At 39.1% G+C, this 18,413-nt stretch overlaps 1 protein-coding gene across 3 annotated transcripts in view; it reads left to right on the top strand.

Annotated features, from left to right (window-relative positions):
• Nucleotides 1-7,248: 7,248 nt before the first annotated feature.
• Nucleotides 7,249-18,413, top strand: part of kaznb (kazrin, periplakin interacting protein b) — a 97,569-nt gene continuing 86,404 nt past the window's right edge. For all 3 annotated transcript variants that reach the window (XM_072381947.1, XM_072381948.1, XM_072381949.1), the window contains exon 1: nucleotides 7,249-7,400. In XM_072381947.1, coding sequence (XP_072238048.1) covers nucleotides 7,287-7,400 — 114 coding nt within the window. In that variant the 5' untranslated portion in view covers nucleotides 7,249-7,286. The remainder of the gene's footprint in view (nucleotides 7,401-18,413) is intronic.

Consider the following 18,413-nt stretch of genomic DNA (forward strand, 5'->3'; position numbering starts at 1 on the left):
CACAACCAGCCCTGTCACCGAGAAAAATGTGCTACCATTTTACAACTCTGGAAACCAACATCATATCTGAGTTCATTCCTCAGCCAAAAGAAGTTTGATGAGTCTGTCACCACATGACATGGCAATGGTTTGTAAAGAATGTGCAGGTTATGTCATTCATTTGATGTGAAACCATGCTCTTTCCCTAAACCCTGATCAGACATTTATGTCCTAACCTTTGCTGAGTATTTAGTTTTTGTTAATTATTTGTGGTTTCTTAAAAATGTCACATAATTCCTGGCAAGAGGGCTCAACAAGTCAAGAATACCCAATCGAAACCTATAGGTTTCCCTGTCGAAAGTGAAGAGACAATAACATAATCAAAACAGGTTTTTACCACAAGATGCAAAACCCTGGAAAGCCTCAAAAAAGAGTGATGTACAGTGAAGTGAGAGCCATTGGTTAGAGAGTATAATGTCTTCCAACCTGACCAGACCTCTGAGGTAACTTTTTGAACACAGTTCGTCAGGAAGAGGTTATATTCACAGAATAATTCAGCTGTCCTACCGATTCTTTGTCCGATATTATTTCTGACTGATGAATAATACTGTAATACCACTGAACAATGATGTGCAGTTACAGTATGCAGTTCAACTATGTATACATAGTGTTATCTCAGGGTTATAGTCTTTTCATTCAGCTGGAACTAAAGTCCTAAAATGAACGACTTAATATGTTTTTATGCTCAATACTGATATGCTGTCAAGTCAGTTTTATTGTAAGTTTTAAACTTAGTTTAGTTTGAGACGTTGTTTTTTGTTTTCAGCTCCTGTGTGGCTGGGTTTGGCACAGCCTGGGGCCTGTACTAAGAAGTAGGACTAGTGGCTTTGCATGGCAACTTCAGGTTAATCTCTGGATTTTCAGTATTATGAAGCCAGTTCGTTCCTTACCTGAATGTATCACCGTGGAGCAGGTTAGACTTCAAGCATGAAATATTAGAGTACGACATGGAGATACAAATGCAAATTAATCAATTCTCTTGGAAACTGGAAAAAAAAAGGGAAGTGTGAAAACAGATGCTAATTCTACTAGTTTCTGTCATCACGTGCTGCTTCACAAACAGAAATCATTCAGCAATCCTAAAAATGTGAACAAAACAAACAAAGAGCCTTCTGGAGTGAAGGTGTGGAACGTCTTTCACAGGCTGAGTCCGTCACCTGATCACTTCGACTGACCTGGATTTACTCATTTAAGACAAATTAGCCCCCAAACAAACAACAGCTGAAGGTGACTGCTGTCAAAGGTTATGTCTGATTCATAAAGCGTTTTAAGCAAAATGTTAAATAAAACTTTGACATTTCCTTCTTCGTGTCAAATTGCTTTTCAGCCCTGAAATCATGCACCATGAGTTTAACCAGTTATATCTTTCTCACACATTTCTGTGAGGATTGAAGCTTAAAAGAAGCATTTCCTATTTTATTTCAAACTGAATGTGCTGAGACTGAAGAAATAGACATTTTTAACCATATGGACTGTTCCTATGTCATGGTCATTTTTCAGTCCACAGTTTTAGTGTCTCTTTAGGAAGTTTTAAGTGTCTTTGGGGTATAACATCACTCAGTGGACCCGATTCTTTCTCTGGTGCAATTAGCACAATGAGGAATGCAAGAAATGTACAGGCCTGTGTTGATCCTGTCAGATAAAGAGTGGGGTCTTACTAAAACCTCAACTTTCTGTAGTTTTCATCGATCTGACCAAATCCTGGACAAACTTTAAGTTTAGGTCCAGTACAGGCTTTGTCTCTCACTAAGACTGTTTATGCAAAATGTTTAGAGCTTAAGCAACATAAGCAAAGAGGTCCTTTTCATATAAATTTCCTGATGGAAGAACCGAGGCAACTCATCTGAATGCATATTCCATTCTGTTTCAGACGTGCACTGACTCTTATGTTTTTAAATATATGTGATATCACAAATTAAGAACCAACCTACACAGATGCTGAAAAGGTTATTTTTCCCTGAGCAGAGACAGCATTTAGTGATCCTTCTTTTTTTCTTTTATGCACATTTTATCCTCCTTTCACAAAGATTGTAGCAAGGGACAAAACTCCAACATCGCTCATTAGAGCTTCATTGTTGATGTTGTTTTGCTGCTTTGGGTGGTTACAAAGATTGTAATGAGCTGTCCACATCTCAGAGTCACCAGTTGCAAAGGGCCATCTGTGTGTGGGAGTATTCCTCACAAAATAATACAATATCCCCCTGATTTAAATGATTGTGTCATTACAATATTTTACATGTTACTTTTTAACCTAAAAAACAGAGAGCTGTACATGATCATATAAAAGACATTTTATAGAAACAAACATAACTTTCTTTCTTAAATACATCTTGTGAACAGTGAATTGCCTGTATACATTAGGTAATTTACACTTTCATGCAGAGTTGGCCATAGCCCAGAACTCAATTGGGATACAATTGGTTTAAATTTAGATATCCAGTATTATAGTCAGATATTTCTTCCATTTTGTGAGGCAGTAATAAGGTTCTAGTCCTAAAACCTTGAAGTGGTCTTTGTTTAAAAACACCTTCATGTTTTCAATGCAGAGAAACCACTCATAGAGATTCTTGGCAGCCAATCACAGGGCCTGGTACTTGCTCAAGGGCACCTCAACCACAATTTTGTGACAATTTTCTGCCACCCCTCCAGCTGTCAGTCCACCAATCTTTTTGAGCAGTGAGAGTGGGAATTGAACCATGAACGTCCAGTTATTGGATGACCCACTCTAGCCACTGAGTCACAGCCACCCTTAGTGTCTGAAAAAGGCCTTACAAACAGAGGAGAGGCTATCTGGTTTGCATTCATGAAACATAGTCTGGGCAGATCAAAGATCAAAATCAGACATGAGAGGGTATGCGCTAAATCACGACTACAAACAGGGTCATCATGAAGAGGTGAAGTAAGGTGGTGGAAAGTAACAGATCTGAGTTTGAGACCAGTTTGGACCAGTTAAGTTTAGGAACTTACCTGGTTAGGGGGGGAAGTGGTTTCTTTCAAGATACACCAACTCACATTTCTAACCCACAGTGTTCAAATCTGACACTAATGGCTGATAGAACTGCAGCATGTTACACTGTATGAATGGAAACAGGATTGGATGTCTGTGATTACAGTTTTAATGGTGTTAAACCCAGAAAAAATGCATATTCAGACACTGTGGGGTTAATGAAAATGACTTTTTTTTTAAAAAAGTCAACCATATTTTTTTCAGCTGGCAACAACCAGTCTTTACACTTGTGGCTGAATCTGATGGGCGTTAGTTAAACTTTTCCACACTCACACATTCTTGGCAAAGGGGCCAGGGTGTGCACTCATATCTATGCTGCTGCTGTGCCTGGTTTGTTCCAATAAGAATATTAAATATGGAAGTGTCGGAGACTTGCAAATGTAAACCTCAGAGCCGAACGAGCGTCAAACATTGATCAGGGATGTCATCAGCCTGGAGAGAAGTTTCAGCAGCTTGTAATTTCACGAGTGAGAGGCAGTTGGTTATTACATGGTTTAACAAATTCAAAACACACATTAAATATGGTTTCTGTGATTTCTGTCTGATGCTTTGTGCCTTTGGTCGGATGCTGTGGCATTTTCATTGTGATATGGTATGTTGAGGGTACTCAGGAAATTGTTGTTATAGGAAGCCCACCTTTCTCTGTGAGCCAGAATGTGTTCACAATAAGTATTGAAATTGGAGAAGAGATGAGACATGGGTGTGTTCGCAAGGGTGAGTGAGTTTGACAGTATGTCATTTCCAGCAGAAACATGCCATTACCTAGATTGTTTGGCCATCTTCTGGGTGTAAAGGTGCACCTTGTAAATGTTGAATGTGAAATTAGAATACAGTCATCAACTGCTGTGGTAAACAATTTATACCCCCTTCCCTCTCATGCCCAGTCGTCCTGCTTCAATTTGATCTACAGGACTGCTTTGCCTGCAGGGCTGCTGTCTACTCGTAAACATGGCTCACTTTGCTAGGCTTCTGTAGTTCAAGAGAAGGCTGGAAGGCTGGAAACCATAAATCTTTGATCATTCGGTTGAAAAGCCGACCTTGGCTGTCACCGGTGAGTCACACGTTGCCTCAGTCACTCTGTCACTCCTGCCTAAATTCACCTCTGAGTCTGCAGAGTGGTGTGTGAGAGAGAAAGTGATGCTTGACTTTACGTGTCCGGACATTAAATGTCTGCAAATGTAGTAACTAATGCTGACAAAATCAGTCAAAACCTTCGACCATTTCAATTTCAAGTTTGAATCACATGTTTTCAATAGCCCAAAACTCCCAAAAATCCATTTACATTAAGGGAGAAGCAAGAATACCAACTTCTTATTTTTTGGGAGGGTGGTATAATCTGTATAACCTATAATGAAAGTTTGTGGGAAGTACAAAGTTGGTGAATGGGAGACTGTCCCATAAAAGTATGACCCCACAGGACAGGTTGTATGATCATACAGGTAAATACCACCTGTAGTAATGTTTGAAGATTATGTGACATCTAGTGGTTTTTAGAAGACCTGCATGCAAAAGGCATCAATGAAGGTGGAGGTTACATTATAAAAGTATAAAACAAATGCATTTACCATGATCTTTTTCTAACCCAGTAGTTTTCATTTATAACTCTTGCTAAGTGATGTAATAGCCTTAATCCTTCCAGCAAGTGACAAAGTTTTCGTTGTAACATGTTGTTTTTACATGTAATCAGGGTAAGCAGCAAAGGTAGTGGAGGTAGTGGTTGTTTAAGGAAAGAATTGAAAATTACGCTTTCTCCAATTTAGAATTGCTGCTATAAGTCATCTTTCCCTCATGCTGCTTGTAGGGCCAATATTTTACAGGACACAAGTATGGGTTGTCCCTATTTAAACAAACTATATGGTAATTAATTTGGAGGAGTTGTTGTACATGGACACAGGAAGAACAGGCTAGCTTCTGATAAAACAGCAGAATACAGCACTGACCTTGGTGGAGGATGTGCTCTGTGGGCACTCAGGTTCTTCTTTGTACTGCTGTCCCTCTAATAAGAATAATAACAGCCACTAATAAGAGCCACTGTGAGCACCTCAAGGTTTTCCTGCACATATTAATGGGATATTTGTGTTTGTGGTGCGAAAAATGTGGAAACTAGAGTGAGTGGAAGAAATGACTCAGGTTTTGTTTTCCCTGACAACCTTGCTCTCAATTCATACTGGGAAAGCTGGTGATATTCCTGTCATTTGAAGCCCCCCAGAAATGTCTGTTACATTTGCAAGAAGAACACAAGTTATGATGAAAAAATCATGTAGCTAAAGAGGGATTTTTTTTTAAAATGTCAACTTCTTCCAGTCTTGAATGTCAGTTTAGCTCTGAAGATTCCACCTATTCATTTAGATGTAGATTGTTTTTGTACAAACTGTTGAATGTTTTGGAAACTGTGTAATATGCTGCACCTACCTCAAGGGATGAACCAGTGTTGTCTCTACACCTACCAGACAACTTCACAAAGAATCAACTTAAAATTGTATCTTTTAAGCACTGTTAGAAGCAGCCTGGCACAACAACACACAATTTGTTCTCATTTCTTAAGTTACATCTGTGTAGAAATGCTAAAGATAAAACTGTTTGACAGTCATAAAATAAGTTATTCTCTAAGAGCTATTAGCTGACAACTCGGCATTTCTCAACATGGTGTGCTGGGTTTTCGTAAAACTGGAACGTGGAGCACAAAAGAAGTGGCAGGTATAAAAAAGAAGTAACTATTTACAACAGATGAACAGCATCTGAAAGTTTGGTTGTTTAGAAATAGAAAAGGACCTGACACAAATCTGAGAGATGAATCTGGACCTTCAGTTGATCCGTCTACTGTTAACTTCATCAGTGGAAGGAGGGGAAACAGGGAGAAAAGGCTGAGGTTTGTCAAATGACACAAGAAGTGAATTGAAAATCAGTGGCAACTAGTCTCATGGAGGGATGAATCCTCCCCATAGCCCAAGCATTATTGAAGCAGTGTGGATTCATCTTGACAGAGAACAGAACAAAAGGCAGCCAACATCCAAAGAAAAGCTTTGGGATGTCCTTCAAGAAGCCTGGAGAACTATTTCTGAAGACTACTTAAAGAAATTACAATAAAACTTGTTGAAGAATATAGGTGGTCATACTAAATACTCACTTTCAAGCTTGTTAGAATTGTACATGTTCTGTTTTTGTATTTTTTCAGTTTCAGTTAGTTGCAGAACAGCATTTCCATTTTCCTGGCAATTTATAAAGAAATGAGGGGTGACTGAAGACACACCTAAAACCGACATGAATTCTCTATGCAGCTGAAGATATAAGAAAGCGATATCTACATTTGAAGAGAAAAGTGGAAACCAATTCTTTCAAGGTTGAAAAAAAATAATCTTAGCCCACAGGACATTAGCATGTGCTGCATTAGCTTGTTCCAACTTTTAATAGAAGCCCAAGGCTCTGTATTTTTTCATGGTTTGTGCCGTCATGCTGAAATTATTCAACATGACTGGATGTTGGTGCTTATTTTAGTCACATTTTTGTCCAAAATTAAGTCTGATATCTGCATGGGAACGTTGAAGTCCTACAAACAGAACTTCAATTAAAGCTCTGGCTTTAAGCAGTTTCAGTCTGCGCTGCAGGAGTATGTGATTAATTGACAGATTAACATATAATTGTTAGTTACAACCTGTTTTTCTTTCTGGTCGGTTGCACTGACAAAATGCTCTATCACTCAACTGGCTCACTTTGAAATGTGTATATTTCAAATATGTCAGTATTGATCAAGTAAGACTGTGTTACCATCCACAGGCTCTGACCAGGATGTTTTATGACCTCTAAGAAGCCTCTTGTTGAGACAGTTCTCAATTCTGCATTGTGTTCAGGCAGTGAAAAAGACAAACACAGCAGACGTTATTGCTGGGATTGTTTTCATCATAGAGCGGATTGTATACTGGACTGAATGTGAGTTTCTGTCTTGTTGATAGATTTAGCCTAATAATGCTCCTCTTGTCCAAAAGAGGGATTATTCTGGGGAAAACAGTAGCCTTGGATGTGTCTCAAGTGTCTCAGACCACACAAGCCTTATCCAGAAAATCCCATTTATGACATAGACTTAAATGCTTGACAAAGACACTCGGGAGCTGCTTGACCTATATGGAGAAAACATAATTGTCAGGTTTTCATGCGGTTTGCCTTTTGAACATCTCAACTCATTCTCATCTCTTTTGCAGCTGTCCAGTCTCTGAATAGCCTGAACGACCAGATCGCTCAGTTTATGGTGACTCGACCGTGTAACCTGGCCGATGAGAATGAGTCCTTCATCCCAGGAGAAAGGGACACCTTGAGGAAGTCAATGACCCTGATGAGGCACCTGCTCGTGGACGCTCAGGTAAAGCTCTTAACGAGGTCAATAGTCATTCAGTGGATGTTTGTAACATTTCTCCCAGATAGTCAGCCAGTTACAGAGCAGGACTGAGTGCCACAAGAGGAATTTTACCCATTTATTCCTATCCCAGAATTTAGAAGCACACACACATATATATATATATTTGTTTTTCATGAGGAAGTTTTGTCTCACACAGACAGCTCAGCTGGACTTTGGCAGGTTGGAGGCTGCTGTGAATACATTTTTGGTTGCTTGGTTAGCCCAAACAGCAACCTCTGGGTCTGAAAAAGGCAGATAAAGTAGAAGAGCCAAACACTGTACATCATTAATACGGCCACTAGATTATACCAACTGCATGTTTAGGATTATACTGGGATGTTAAGGACATCCCCAATCCCTATACAGGCCCACATAAATGCCCAAATTTTCAGTAGAAATAAACATGCTAACAGTCTGGTATTAAAGAAAAAAACTATTTTGCTAATCTCTCTGTGCTTAACAGTTATATAAGGTTTTAACTCCATCATAACCTACCAACTTAAACTATATACTATTTGCACAGTCAAACATGGGTCAACTAAACTCAGCCAGACTGACATCTTTGTTTGAATTCAACATGTTTCTTTTTGCTCGTTTGACCTCCATTTTCACTGTTGAGGTCTGTTTTCTTAATTACACAATGCTGCCAGAATCGCTCTGATCAACACATCACTCCATGTTACGTTCTTGTGGGTTGGTTTGCAGACGAAGGTTGTAGCAGCAGTTATGCTGCAGGATGATCACCCTAAATGATGATCGTCCTGTAGGAGCTAAGTTACGAGCCACTCAGATCGAGCCCAGAGAATAGCAAACATTCACCATCTAAACCAACTCAAACATAAAATCATTTCTAAGTGGTTTAGGCCAACACTGTATGGATATAGTCATGTGTCACGTTAGCATCAGACAGTTTAGTACTTTGTCTCTAAGCAATTGAATATATTCCTTGTAAGAAGGCAAATGTTCATGTTTTTGGTTAAGATACCTTGCTGTATTATTCATTATCTTTCTTTCTTTTTTTAATGGCACCCCAGTGATACGGTTTTTCTAGGGCTCTATTGGCTCTGAGGCCCTGCGTCCGTGAGATCCATTTCTTACAGGCAACTCTGACTCCAAACCCCCAAATAGTTACAACCAAACTTTAGAGCTAGATTGATGAATTAATACTCCAGTAGCTCTTCACGAGAATCTTAATACTGTCCATGTCAAGATTAAATTAATTTAGGCCATGTTTATGCTTTTATGCTTGTTAAAGTTTCTGGTGGACTCAAAACAGCAATGTCAGCAGCAAAGGCCCCAAAGATATCAACAACAAATGACATTTTCTGATTTTTAATTATACCTCTCGCTCTTTCATACCTGCATGTTTTGTATGTTTTTGATTTATATGTTTTGTTGGACACAAATTCAAGTGAGGGAAAGCATGTCTGTTTTCTCAAAATGTGTTAGTGTGACGTGTTTAGGATTCCAGAGTGCTTTCATCCTTGCCCGCAGCAAAGCCAGTCCAGCACTGCGGAAACTTTGCCAACCTCAGCGATGCTGTGAACAACTCAGAGCTGAACTTGTTTTGTTTTTTTTCCCCTCTGCTAATCCTCTTCTTGGCTGATTTCTGTTTAGAGTTACTTCTTGGACTTAATGCAGTATTCTAGTCTTAGAGGTAAAGAGAGAAAATATTCTTTTGATCTGAGTTTTCATTTAAAAACATCAGCAAACTAAGAAATTCTCCTCATCTCTGCTCTGCCACAGAAGAAATTGTAATAAATCTGTATGGTGCTGGTATTATTTGTCCTTTTATCTAATATCACTTCTGCGTTTTGATTAATGCCCGATGAATCTTGACACAGTGATGCAGTTGTGCCATCCATCACACCCATGAGCAACTTGCATGATAGAGGAGTCCCCCAACCTTTCTCCTGGTGATATTTTCTCAGACGGCATGTCATTGATTAAACTGAAGGTAATTCAGTAAAAGGCCATCGCTTTCACCTCAGCTCAGTTGTATGGAAGCTCGAATGAAAGATTGCTAGCCCACAGTCTGTTTCTTCAGTTAGTCAGGTATATAGCACTGGGAGGTGATGGATGAGCAGGAACCTGAGCTGCGGATGAAGTGCTGATTATCTCCCCAAGAACTTGTACATGGAAGAAAAAAAGTTTGCGGCTGTTCAATGTTAGGTGAAGCATTGAGACAGCAGTCAGCATGACAGATTTCTCTGCCCGTTGGCCTTGTTTGTGTCATACAGTATACCAACAGCTTTTACACGTTGCCCATTTTTTACTTTGATGGAGTGTCAGATGGAGGCCTCTGTCAGCTGGAGACTTATCAGTCTGAACTATCGGGAGAACAAAGAAATATCACCAGGACATACTGACACTTATTTGTCTATTGCAAGGCTACGGTCAGTTTCCAAAAGATGGAACTGGTGCCTTGTGCCAAAATACATACTGTACCATACACTAAATATGCTTGATTTTTGAAGATCCATCCATATCAAAAGTATCATTACTCCATAATGCCCCACTCTAAGAAAGTAGCAAAGCTTATTAAAACATATTTGTTTCCAAAGTTACAGTTTGGACAGTTATCATTTCTTTGCTACAGAGTTATATAATTATTAATGCTCTGTAGCAGATATGGTCCACAGCCTACAATTCTATTAGGGTTGCCCTTCTAGTTGCATTAGACTTTGGCAAAAAACTTGGACTTGTGAAGCTTAGATAATAAAGCTTTGTATCTCTTTGTGAACTTTTTGTGTGCTAATAACAGTGCACACACCATTTATGTGGCAGCATTGACTTTCAATCAGTGTTGTCAATATTTTTGAGGTTTGATTTACAAATGTTTTCATGGCACATTAGCTAATTGAAAATGATAAAATTCTCCCTTGAAAACACCAAGTTCTTATTTTTCTGCCCTGATGTATCCAAACATCAGCCCCAACACTGTAATAATTTGATTTGTGATCGTTTGAAATTCTAGCGTTGCACTTTGACGAATTAATTGCAAGAAGAGTCCAAACACAGGGCAACAGAATCTCAATGCAAACAAACAGACAAGTTGTAGTTTAAAGACTACATAAGGAATTAAAAAAAACAGGGAATACATGAAAACAACATTGCGATTAAAAAGTTTGACTAAGAGAAGTGCTATGATCAAATTTTTTTATCTACGTTTTTTTCTTTTTTCATAGCCTATTTAGACTATGCATCAACCTGCAGTCGCTTAAAGCATTTCCAAATTGTTGTTCTGCTCTAACATAAGGAAATGTGAAGGTAGAATAAAACAGGGGGTGATTAACCTATAACCCTAAAACTGGCACAGATAGATGTTGCTCAATCTTCAGGCCTTAATACAGCAAAGTCACTCAGAGTCCTGCACATTGTGTTCAGATCAAATGTATCCACATCGTCCTGTATTACAAATCACAAAATAGTCTCTAAGGGGTTTTTGGCCTGCAATGTACCCTGAGTCCTCAAACAGTTAATGTCAACTTTTTCCACCCGTTGCAACGTTTCCAACCTTTCTGCTCGGTTAAACAGTATCTCAGAAAATTGAGCCTCAACAAATGGCCACAGTATTAGATACTAAAAAAAACTAAATCAGACAGTTTCTAAATATAAACATACCTGTGGTTATATAAACATTCCAGCCAGGAACACGCAACATTAAATAAAAGACAAGTCTGGAATTATCAGGTGTCACTATCTTCATCTTTTGATAGAGTCCAACCGCTTATCTCATCTAAGTGATCCCCCAATCAAACTAACCCACTCAGAGTCAGTTATGGAACATTAAGGGCTTAGTTGCTGTCATTTGATGAATGAATTTCATAAGTTAATCCTTTACTTGATAGTTAATATGTAGTCACTAACAATATATTATCATCTAATGGAGATTTGTCTTTAATGCATGGACTTATTTTTTCGGAGGCCTGCTTGTTTCCGCTTGCGGACTGAACCTTTGAGTTTTGGTTACCTTTGACTTCAGCTACTTGCAGATTACTTACTCACAATACAGGGTTTGGATTTAATAACCAGATTTGATACTTGATTCTGACTTAATTCTCCAGCCCACATCTCTTTTCTTAATCTTCTTTATATGAGCAGCCTGATTGAGCTGCACGTAAAGAATAATGTGGACAAATTATGCATCAGATGTCTTTGTTCTCTGCATCTCAGGGGTCAAAGTCAAGTGTGATCTCATTCCATATGGAAGAGCTCGAGTCATTATGAGGGCTTTGCATTCATGGAGAGTTGTGTCTCTGCTGTCTGATAGAATATGAAATTCTTCTCTTTTATGCTTTTAATGTCTGATCCCCTGTTTTTAAGTGCTTGCTGTTCTCTGGCAATTCAAGCCAGACAACTCAGAGATGCTCAAGCATCCTGTATTTAGTGCTACTACTGAATTGGATTGAATTTTGTTATAAAAGACCAAACAAAAGGACCTATCAAGCCCTCCTGTCAGTCACAAAACCAGGATGTTTGCATATATTCAGATCTCTTGAAAACATGTCCTGATGCCAAATCTTGTGTTTGCCCATGGACGTTGGGTTGAAAACATCTGATGAATTCAGCATTAAGATTTTGCTTGCGTGGTCACCAAAAGGCAGAAAATTAATTTAGAAGGATTTGAATGGTTTCTCTTTGAATGCGGTCCCAGAATTGATTGCCTCATTTGTCATTTGCACAGATGAATTATTTATGTTCCTGTTGCTGTGCTGGGGTGACTAATCAAATGGATTTCAGTGGGTGTGGAAGTTGTGAACTGGCATTGTGGAACACTGCACTGCATTTGAGCCTCTGGTGGAGCAGTCAGTGGGGATGTAATAGTGACCTGATGACAGCGTGACAATAGACACACTGCTCAGACAATGCCAGCTGCCTCTTCTCAGTCTGGGCAGTGGGCCAGTTCAGGGCAAATACTCATCTTTGAGGGTCAATAACCACATTCAAAGCAGCACCTCAGAAAGTCAGTTTGTTCCAAAATCTCAAGGTACTTCAAATTCTTTACCTGAAAACAAATTTTTAGGAGATCTAAGATGCTACATCAGGGTCACGTTGGGGATTTTTTCTCTGGACAACTTTTTTGCTGCACTAAATAACTTTTGTATCATCTGTTCAATTTGAGAGCTGCACAGTGGAGTGGTGGTTAACACCATCGCCTCACAGGAAGGGGGTTCCTGGTTTGAATCTCGACTGCGGCCTTTCTGTGCGGCTTTTGCATATTCTCCCCGTTACTCTGGCTTCTTGCCATCACCCAAAAACATGCATGTTAGGTTAACTGGTGACGCTAAATTGACCCTAGGAGTGAGTGTGAGTGTGGATGGTGGACTGGTGACCTGTCCAGGGTGTACTCTGCCTCTCACCCTAATGACGGCTGGGATAGGCTCCAGCTCTCCCGCGACCCTGAGTTGGATTAAACGGGTATAGGAGATGGACGGATGTTCCATTTGAACAACTTTCAAAGAGATGCAATAGGATCCAACAGAAAGAAGAGATTGACAAAACACTTGACATGATGAATTTATTATACCGATAGTGTGAAGTCACTGACTGTGATCAGAGCTGCAGCAGCTCTGCAGCTTTGGCAGCATGCCCAACAATATTTGTTTACTGCACATACACAACAGCTGCATTGCACTTGCACCCATTATAAACAAACGTGTCAAAGCCAGAAATTTAAAAACCAACTTGCCACCATGACAAAGCCTACAGTCACAGTGACTGCTATCAGATCCATTAAACACAGTAAAAATCACAGCTCTGCTCTGCCAGCATTTTCCTCAGCAGCAGCCAGTGGTGAGTAAACTGTAAAACCTGCGCACACCATCCACTGCTGAGGATGTGTGCTGTGGTCACAGCAGGAAGTAGAAGCACAATTTTAAAGTGGAACACAGGGGATACATACCCTGTCCAAAATAATTTTAAAAAGCAGGACTGCTTATAATGGCAAACTCTACTACTTTATTCATTGATACGGCTAAGCCTCCATCAGGGGAGAGTCTACTTTTTCAGTAGTCAGTTGTTAATAACTGCAAAATATACGAATCAGGAGCGCATGCAGCCACTTAATCTTTTGTTTGAAAAGTGATTATTCATACCACTCACAAACACACAAACACAGATTGGCTGTATTGTATTTTTTAAAATTTTATTCCACTCAGCTTCAGAGTTAAGATAGAACGAAGACGCATGTGAGATATTTGTAAAATGTGTGGAATATTCGAACACAAGCGGAAAAGTCCAAGGTTGATACTGGTTGAACTGGTTTGTCACTGATGTAAAACAGGTGAGACATGCAGATTACAAGAGGCTGCATCCTCAAACATGAAACACCGAAGCCATGATGTGAATCATGCCTTTATGTGTGCTGAGTCAGCAGGTATATGAGAAAAGCATGTCAACAGGAGAATAGACATTTGACAGCAATAAAGAATTATAACGAGCTTTACAGCAATACATTATGTATGCAAAACGCTATGAATAGTCACGTGGTGCCTGGTTCAATGTCGTAATTTATTTAAGTAAAGATATTTCCACCAATTTCAAGCATGCATGCAGATGAAATACAAACAAGCGTAAGCAAGTTCAGCAGAATGCAGAAAGTTCTTAAAACACTCCTGACAGATATTTATCTGATATCTGATTAGTCCTGTTTGCATTGCACCGACTTAACATTTATTTGCATTTAATTCTGTTGGGCACAAAGAACTGGGCCGTGGAAGTTCTTTACGGTCCCTGAGTTGGTAATTACTTTTTAATGCAACATTTTTTCATAAAGGTTTTTGAGGCATATATATGAAAGAATTTGTGCTCATTCAAAGATAGTTTGACGAAGGGCTACACATCTGGCGCTGCTGTATCTCTTCATTTTTTCACCATCTGAGTTTCAGCACAGACATGATAATGTCAGCAACACTCCGGTCAAGACTGAAATATTTCAAGAGCCCGATAATGCTTTTTATTAAGTTATTTATGATTTCCCATGAAGACACCCACTGTTAATCCTAAGACTTTTCTTTGTGTGCCAATATTTAATGATATTTTAGTTTTAATCAGCTGTCACAATGAAATTGCTACAGTATGAACACTTTCACTCATCCTTTGAATATTCACAGCATCTGACACGTTATGAGCTTTTATAACTTTATTATCCATGAAGTAACATTATCTTGTCAGAATGGGACTATGTCAAATTGTGTGCCGGATCATCAGCCAGACTCTGTGGTCTGTTTGTCTATTATCATCATTTTTTACTGGAAACTTCAAACAACAAATCTGGCATGTTTACATTTCCATTTATAACTTGTGTAGCATTTCAACTCAGTTAATCCTTTGCCTCTTCTTTGCTGCCTCAGTCTCAGGAAGACATTGTGTTTATGTAGTGATCGAGGTCTTAAAAAAGCAGCATGTGAGGTGAAGTCTGACTGAATTGTTTCTTATTATGCTGAAAACATTGCTGGCTGTAACACATCTGCAGCTACTAGTATTGTAATTTTAGCAACCATGTGGGCAGATCTCCTTTAATTCATTATTGACTTGAGAAGTATTACGGGAGCAATGTGAGCACAAAGTGAAACGGATTGGGCGGTGGGATTAATGATCCAGAAGTGGGCTTGCTGCAGTTGAGAAAATAGATCTATTTAGACCTGGTTCCTAATGAACTAATATTGAAACAACCTAAGAGAGACAGAGGAAGATATAAGAGCAGGGAATCCAATACAGAAATGACAAAGGAGGGATTGCATAAAAAATGCTGTCTGAAAGTAATCCATGTTTCATGTTGTTATTTTTTGTCTGCCATTTTGAGTCTTGTTACCTGCATGAAAAGTAGGTTATCACGTGTTAGATCCTCTTAATGTGAGGCTGTCTTTGTTCTTTAAGTATCTCTCTGTGATTTGACATAAAGAAACAGCTATTACCTGAACACGTTGGAGGAATTCACAGCTTTCATCTCATTCCTCATTTGCAGTTTTTAATTCTGTTACCTGCCTATATGGAGATAATTCTATTTCTATTTCTATCCCTTACATCTGTTTCAGTGTTACACCCTTTGTGGTACTGGAGTGGGCTGGACTTCAAAGAGCTGAGGTTGCTCTTTTGTAGCAACAGCAGTTTCACATTTGTCTTTTACCAGTTTCCACATTGCGTCTCACTCAGGAAGACGAGAAAGATTAATCAGAAGACATAAGAATGACCACAATGGAGGTAACTTCGGGGGAGACTTTAAAACAAGTTTGCCACAGCCTGATTAGGATCCTGATTCTGGGGTTAAAATGACAGTGTAGATTAAAATTTCCTGATAAGGTACGACAGTTAAGGTTGTTATTCAAATGCCACGAAGGAGACTTTCATTTCTGTGTTGTTCTATGACTCCATCACATTAACAGACCCACACAGTAATCTCTGAATCAGATTCTATTGTTGTATTTAAAGGATATATAATAAACAGGATTGCACCTTTGCTGTGGATATCTTAAGATTACAATGTGGCCTCCATCAGATGAAAATCATGCATGTCAAATTATGCGACTTCATTATCCTTCAGCCTCTCCACAAACCATCTGTTTTTGTGGTCCAGACTGTTTTATTCTTGCGTGTTTGGGGTGCACAGGGTTTCTATGGAAACCCTGAGCACTGTCACAAAGCTGATCCGGTTCACTACACACATCTTTCAGCAGATCAAAGGTGTTCACCTCAATTTCAGACGGTGTTTGGGCGATATGAAAAGGCCGCTATCCCTGTCAGTCTCCTTTTGATTGACAGACGGTGTTTGGACCCTTTGCTACCTTCTCCTGTGGGGTTGTTTGTCTGGCTGAAGTAGGTATATGTCTACGATTGACGTGTTCATGAGTCTGAGCCGTCAGCACAGAGGGAACTTCATGTCCTCCTGTGTCTTTCTCTGATAGCCACATGAAGCTTGAAGTTCCTGCAGAGATTTTCACAGCTGTTACAAGCCCTCCATTGAGTTTATTCTGTTTTGACTCATCCAGAGAAAAGAAAGCGCAAACTGGTCCATTAGTCCATTATTCAGCGTTCAGCCTTAGGTGAGCTTTCTTGTCGCCTCCTCAGAACTGAAACATGAATAATTCATTGGAAAACATCAGCCACCGTGTGCAGAGCAGGAGTGGGGGAGGACATTAGTGTGACATGCAGCGACATTGTTGTGTCTTTTGTTTGCCTCATCTCAACCTTTTCCACATGTCAGCTCAGCCTCCTTAACACATGTTCTGTTTTTGTGGTTGTTGGCTTTATCTTGTTTACTTTAGCCATCTTTTAAAGCCCATCATCAAAGGCAGAAAATCTGGGGGTGCTGAGAAGAGCGTGGAATCAAATATTGGACAGCTTCTATCTACGCCACTGAGTTCTCTGTTGACCTTAGACAAGATTTAAATGTTCCCTGCTTCCACAGCTCGTAGAGTGGTGCAACAAATATAAATGGCTTACCTCGTTATCTGATTCCTTGCCAGAAGCAATCGCTCTGAGGATTCAGAGTAGGTGGGCATGTGGCCCACAATCAGACCTCAAACTTCTGGGATATTTTATTTAACGCTGCACCCTCAGTTGGTCTCTGATAATTTGACAGCTTTAAATTAATCTAATGTCTCTTGTTAACTAGTAGATATGGTTATCGGATCACTACAGATGTCTAGGTGTATGCTCTTTTTCTGCTCTTTTTGTCTAAACACCGCACTTGAAAGCGAGATGGTGTATCGCAATTAATACATCCTTCAATTAAGTTTAGAAAGACACATGACATCTTATACATGGATGAAGTGAGAATAACCACATATCTATTTCGACCACTGAAAAAGTTGATAAATGAAATGAAATTTATAGACTGGATTTATAGACTGAATATGAGATTATTTAGCAGTTGCATACTAAACCCCTTTTTTTTCCACCTTCTCTTTCATTAACTGTGTCTTAATTTGACTGGGAAGCATGGCAAGGGTACAAATAAATTCAACACAATACCCAGATGAAATCATATATTTCGAAGCACCACGTTTGCTCAATTTTATGATAATCATGTAAACTGTGCTGTGTTCAATGTATTCTGCCATGCAGTCTTCTAATCTGGTCATGTAATCTGCAGTAAAGCATTGAAATAGAGAAGCTTATTGGCTTTACATTTTTTTTACAACCGCTATGACCTCTTTTTCAGAACACATTTTTTCAAAACTGTTAACGCACATCACACCTGAAACACACAATTCCTCAAACAGTTAATTTCATGCTCAAAATCACTCAGTGTAACTAAACACAGACACACACTTCAAAAATACAATAATACACTAACACAGTTCACCAAATCTACCAAAGCACTGACGCACGTTGTCTTCCAACAGAAACATTTAGCAGTCAGTCAAAGCACAGTGTCATAAAAAACACTGACAACTGATGGAATAACACAAACTGAATCACTTTGCATGTGTCAAATCTACTTTTTTTCCCTTTTTCTTTTACAATCAACAGATTATTGTATTGATCATACATGTAAATTAATGTTTGTGATGATATTCTTCGTTTTTCATTTGTTAGGCATGAATTTTGTTCCTTTTTTGTACAACACTATACAAAAAGTGAACAATCCATGTCAAGAAGAAGACAGTAAATGACAGGAATTGCAGTAAACACTTACAGTAAAGAGGGGGGGGGGGAAATCAGCATTTAGCCGTCATTCATTACTGTATTGTCAAATACACAAAAAGAAAAAGGAGCAAAAGAAATCATTGTAAAAAAAGAAGAAAAAAAAGATAATCTGCTCGGTCATCAGCATTGGCCCACATATTTTCATTGCAATCACACCTGATGTCTTCTCTGGCCAGGCATCTTGGGAAGTATCTTTTTCATATCTTTTTTGTCAGCTGTGATCAATGTAATCTTCAATCCATTAGTTTTGAACAAGAGGTTTTCTGTTTTGACAAACCGTGTGAAAGCAATTGAAAATTCACCAGTTAACATCTACTGTTTTGG

This window comes from Leuresthes tenuis, unplaced genomic scaffold (assembly GCF_036924035.1).
Source record: "Leuresthes tenuis unplaced genomic scaffold, fLeuTen1.0.hap1 SCAF_3, whole genome shotgun sequence".
Taxonomy (NCBI): domain Eukaryota; kingdom Metazoa; phylum Chordata; class Actinopteri; order Atheriniformes; family Atherinopsidae; genus Leuresthes; species Leuresthes tenuis.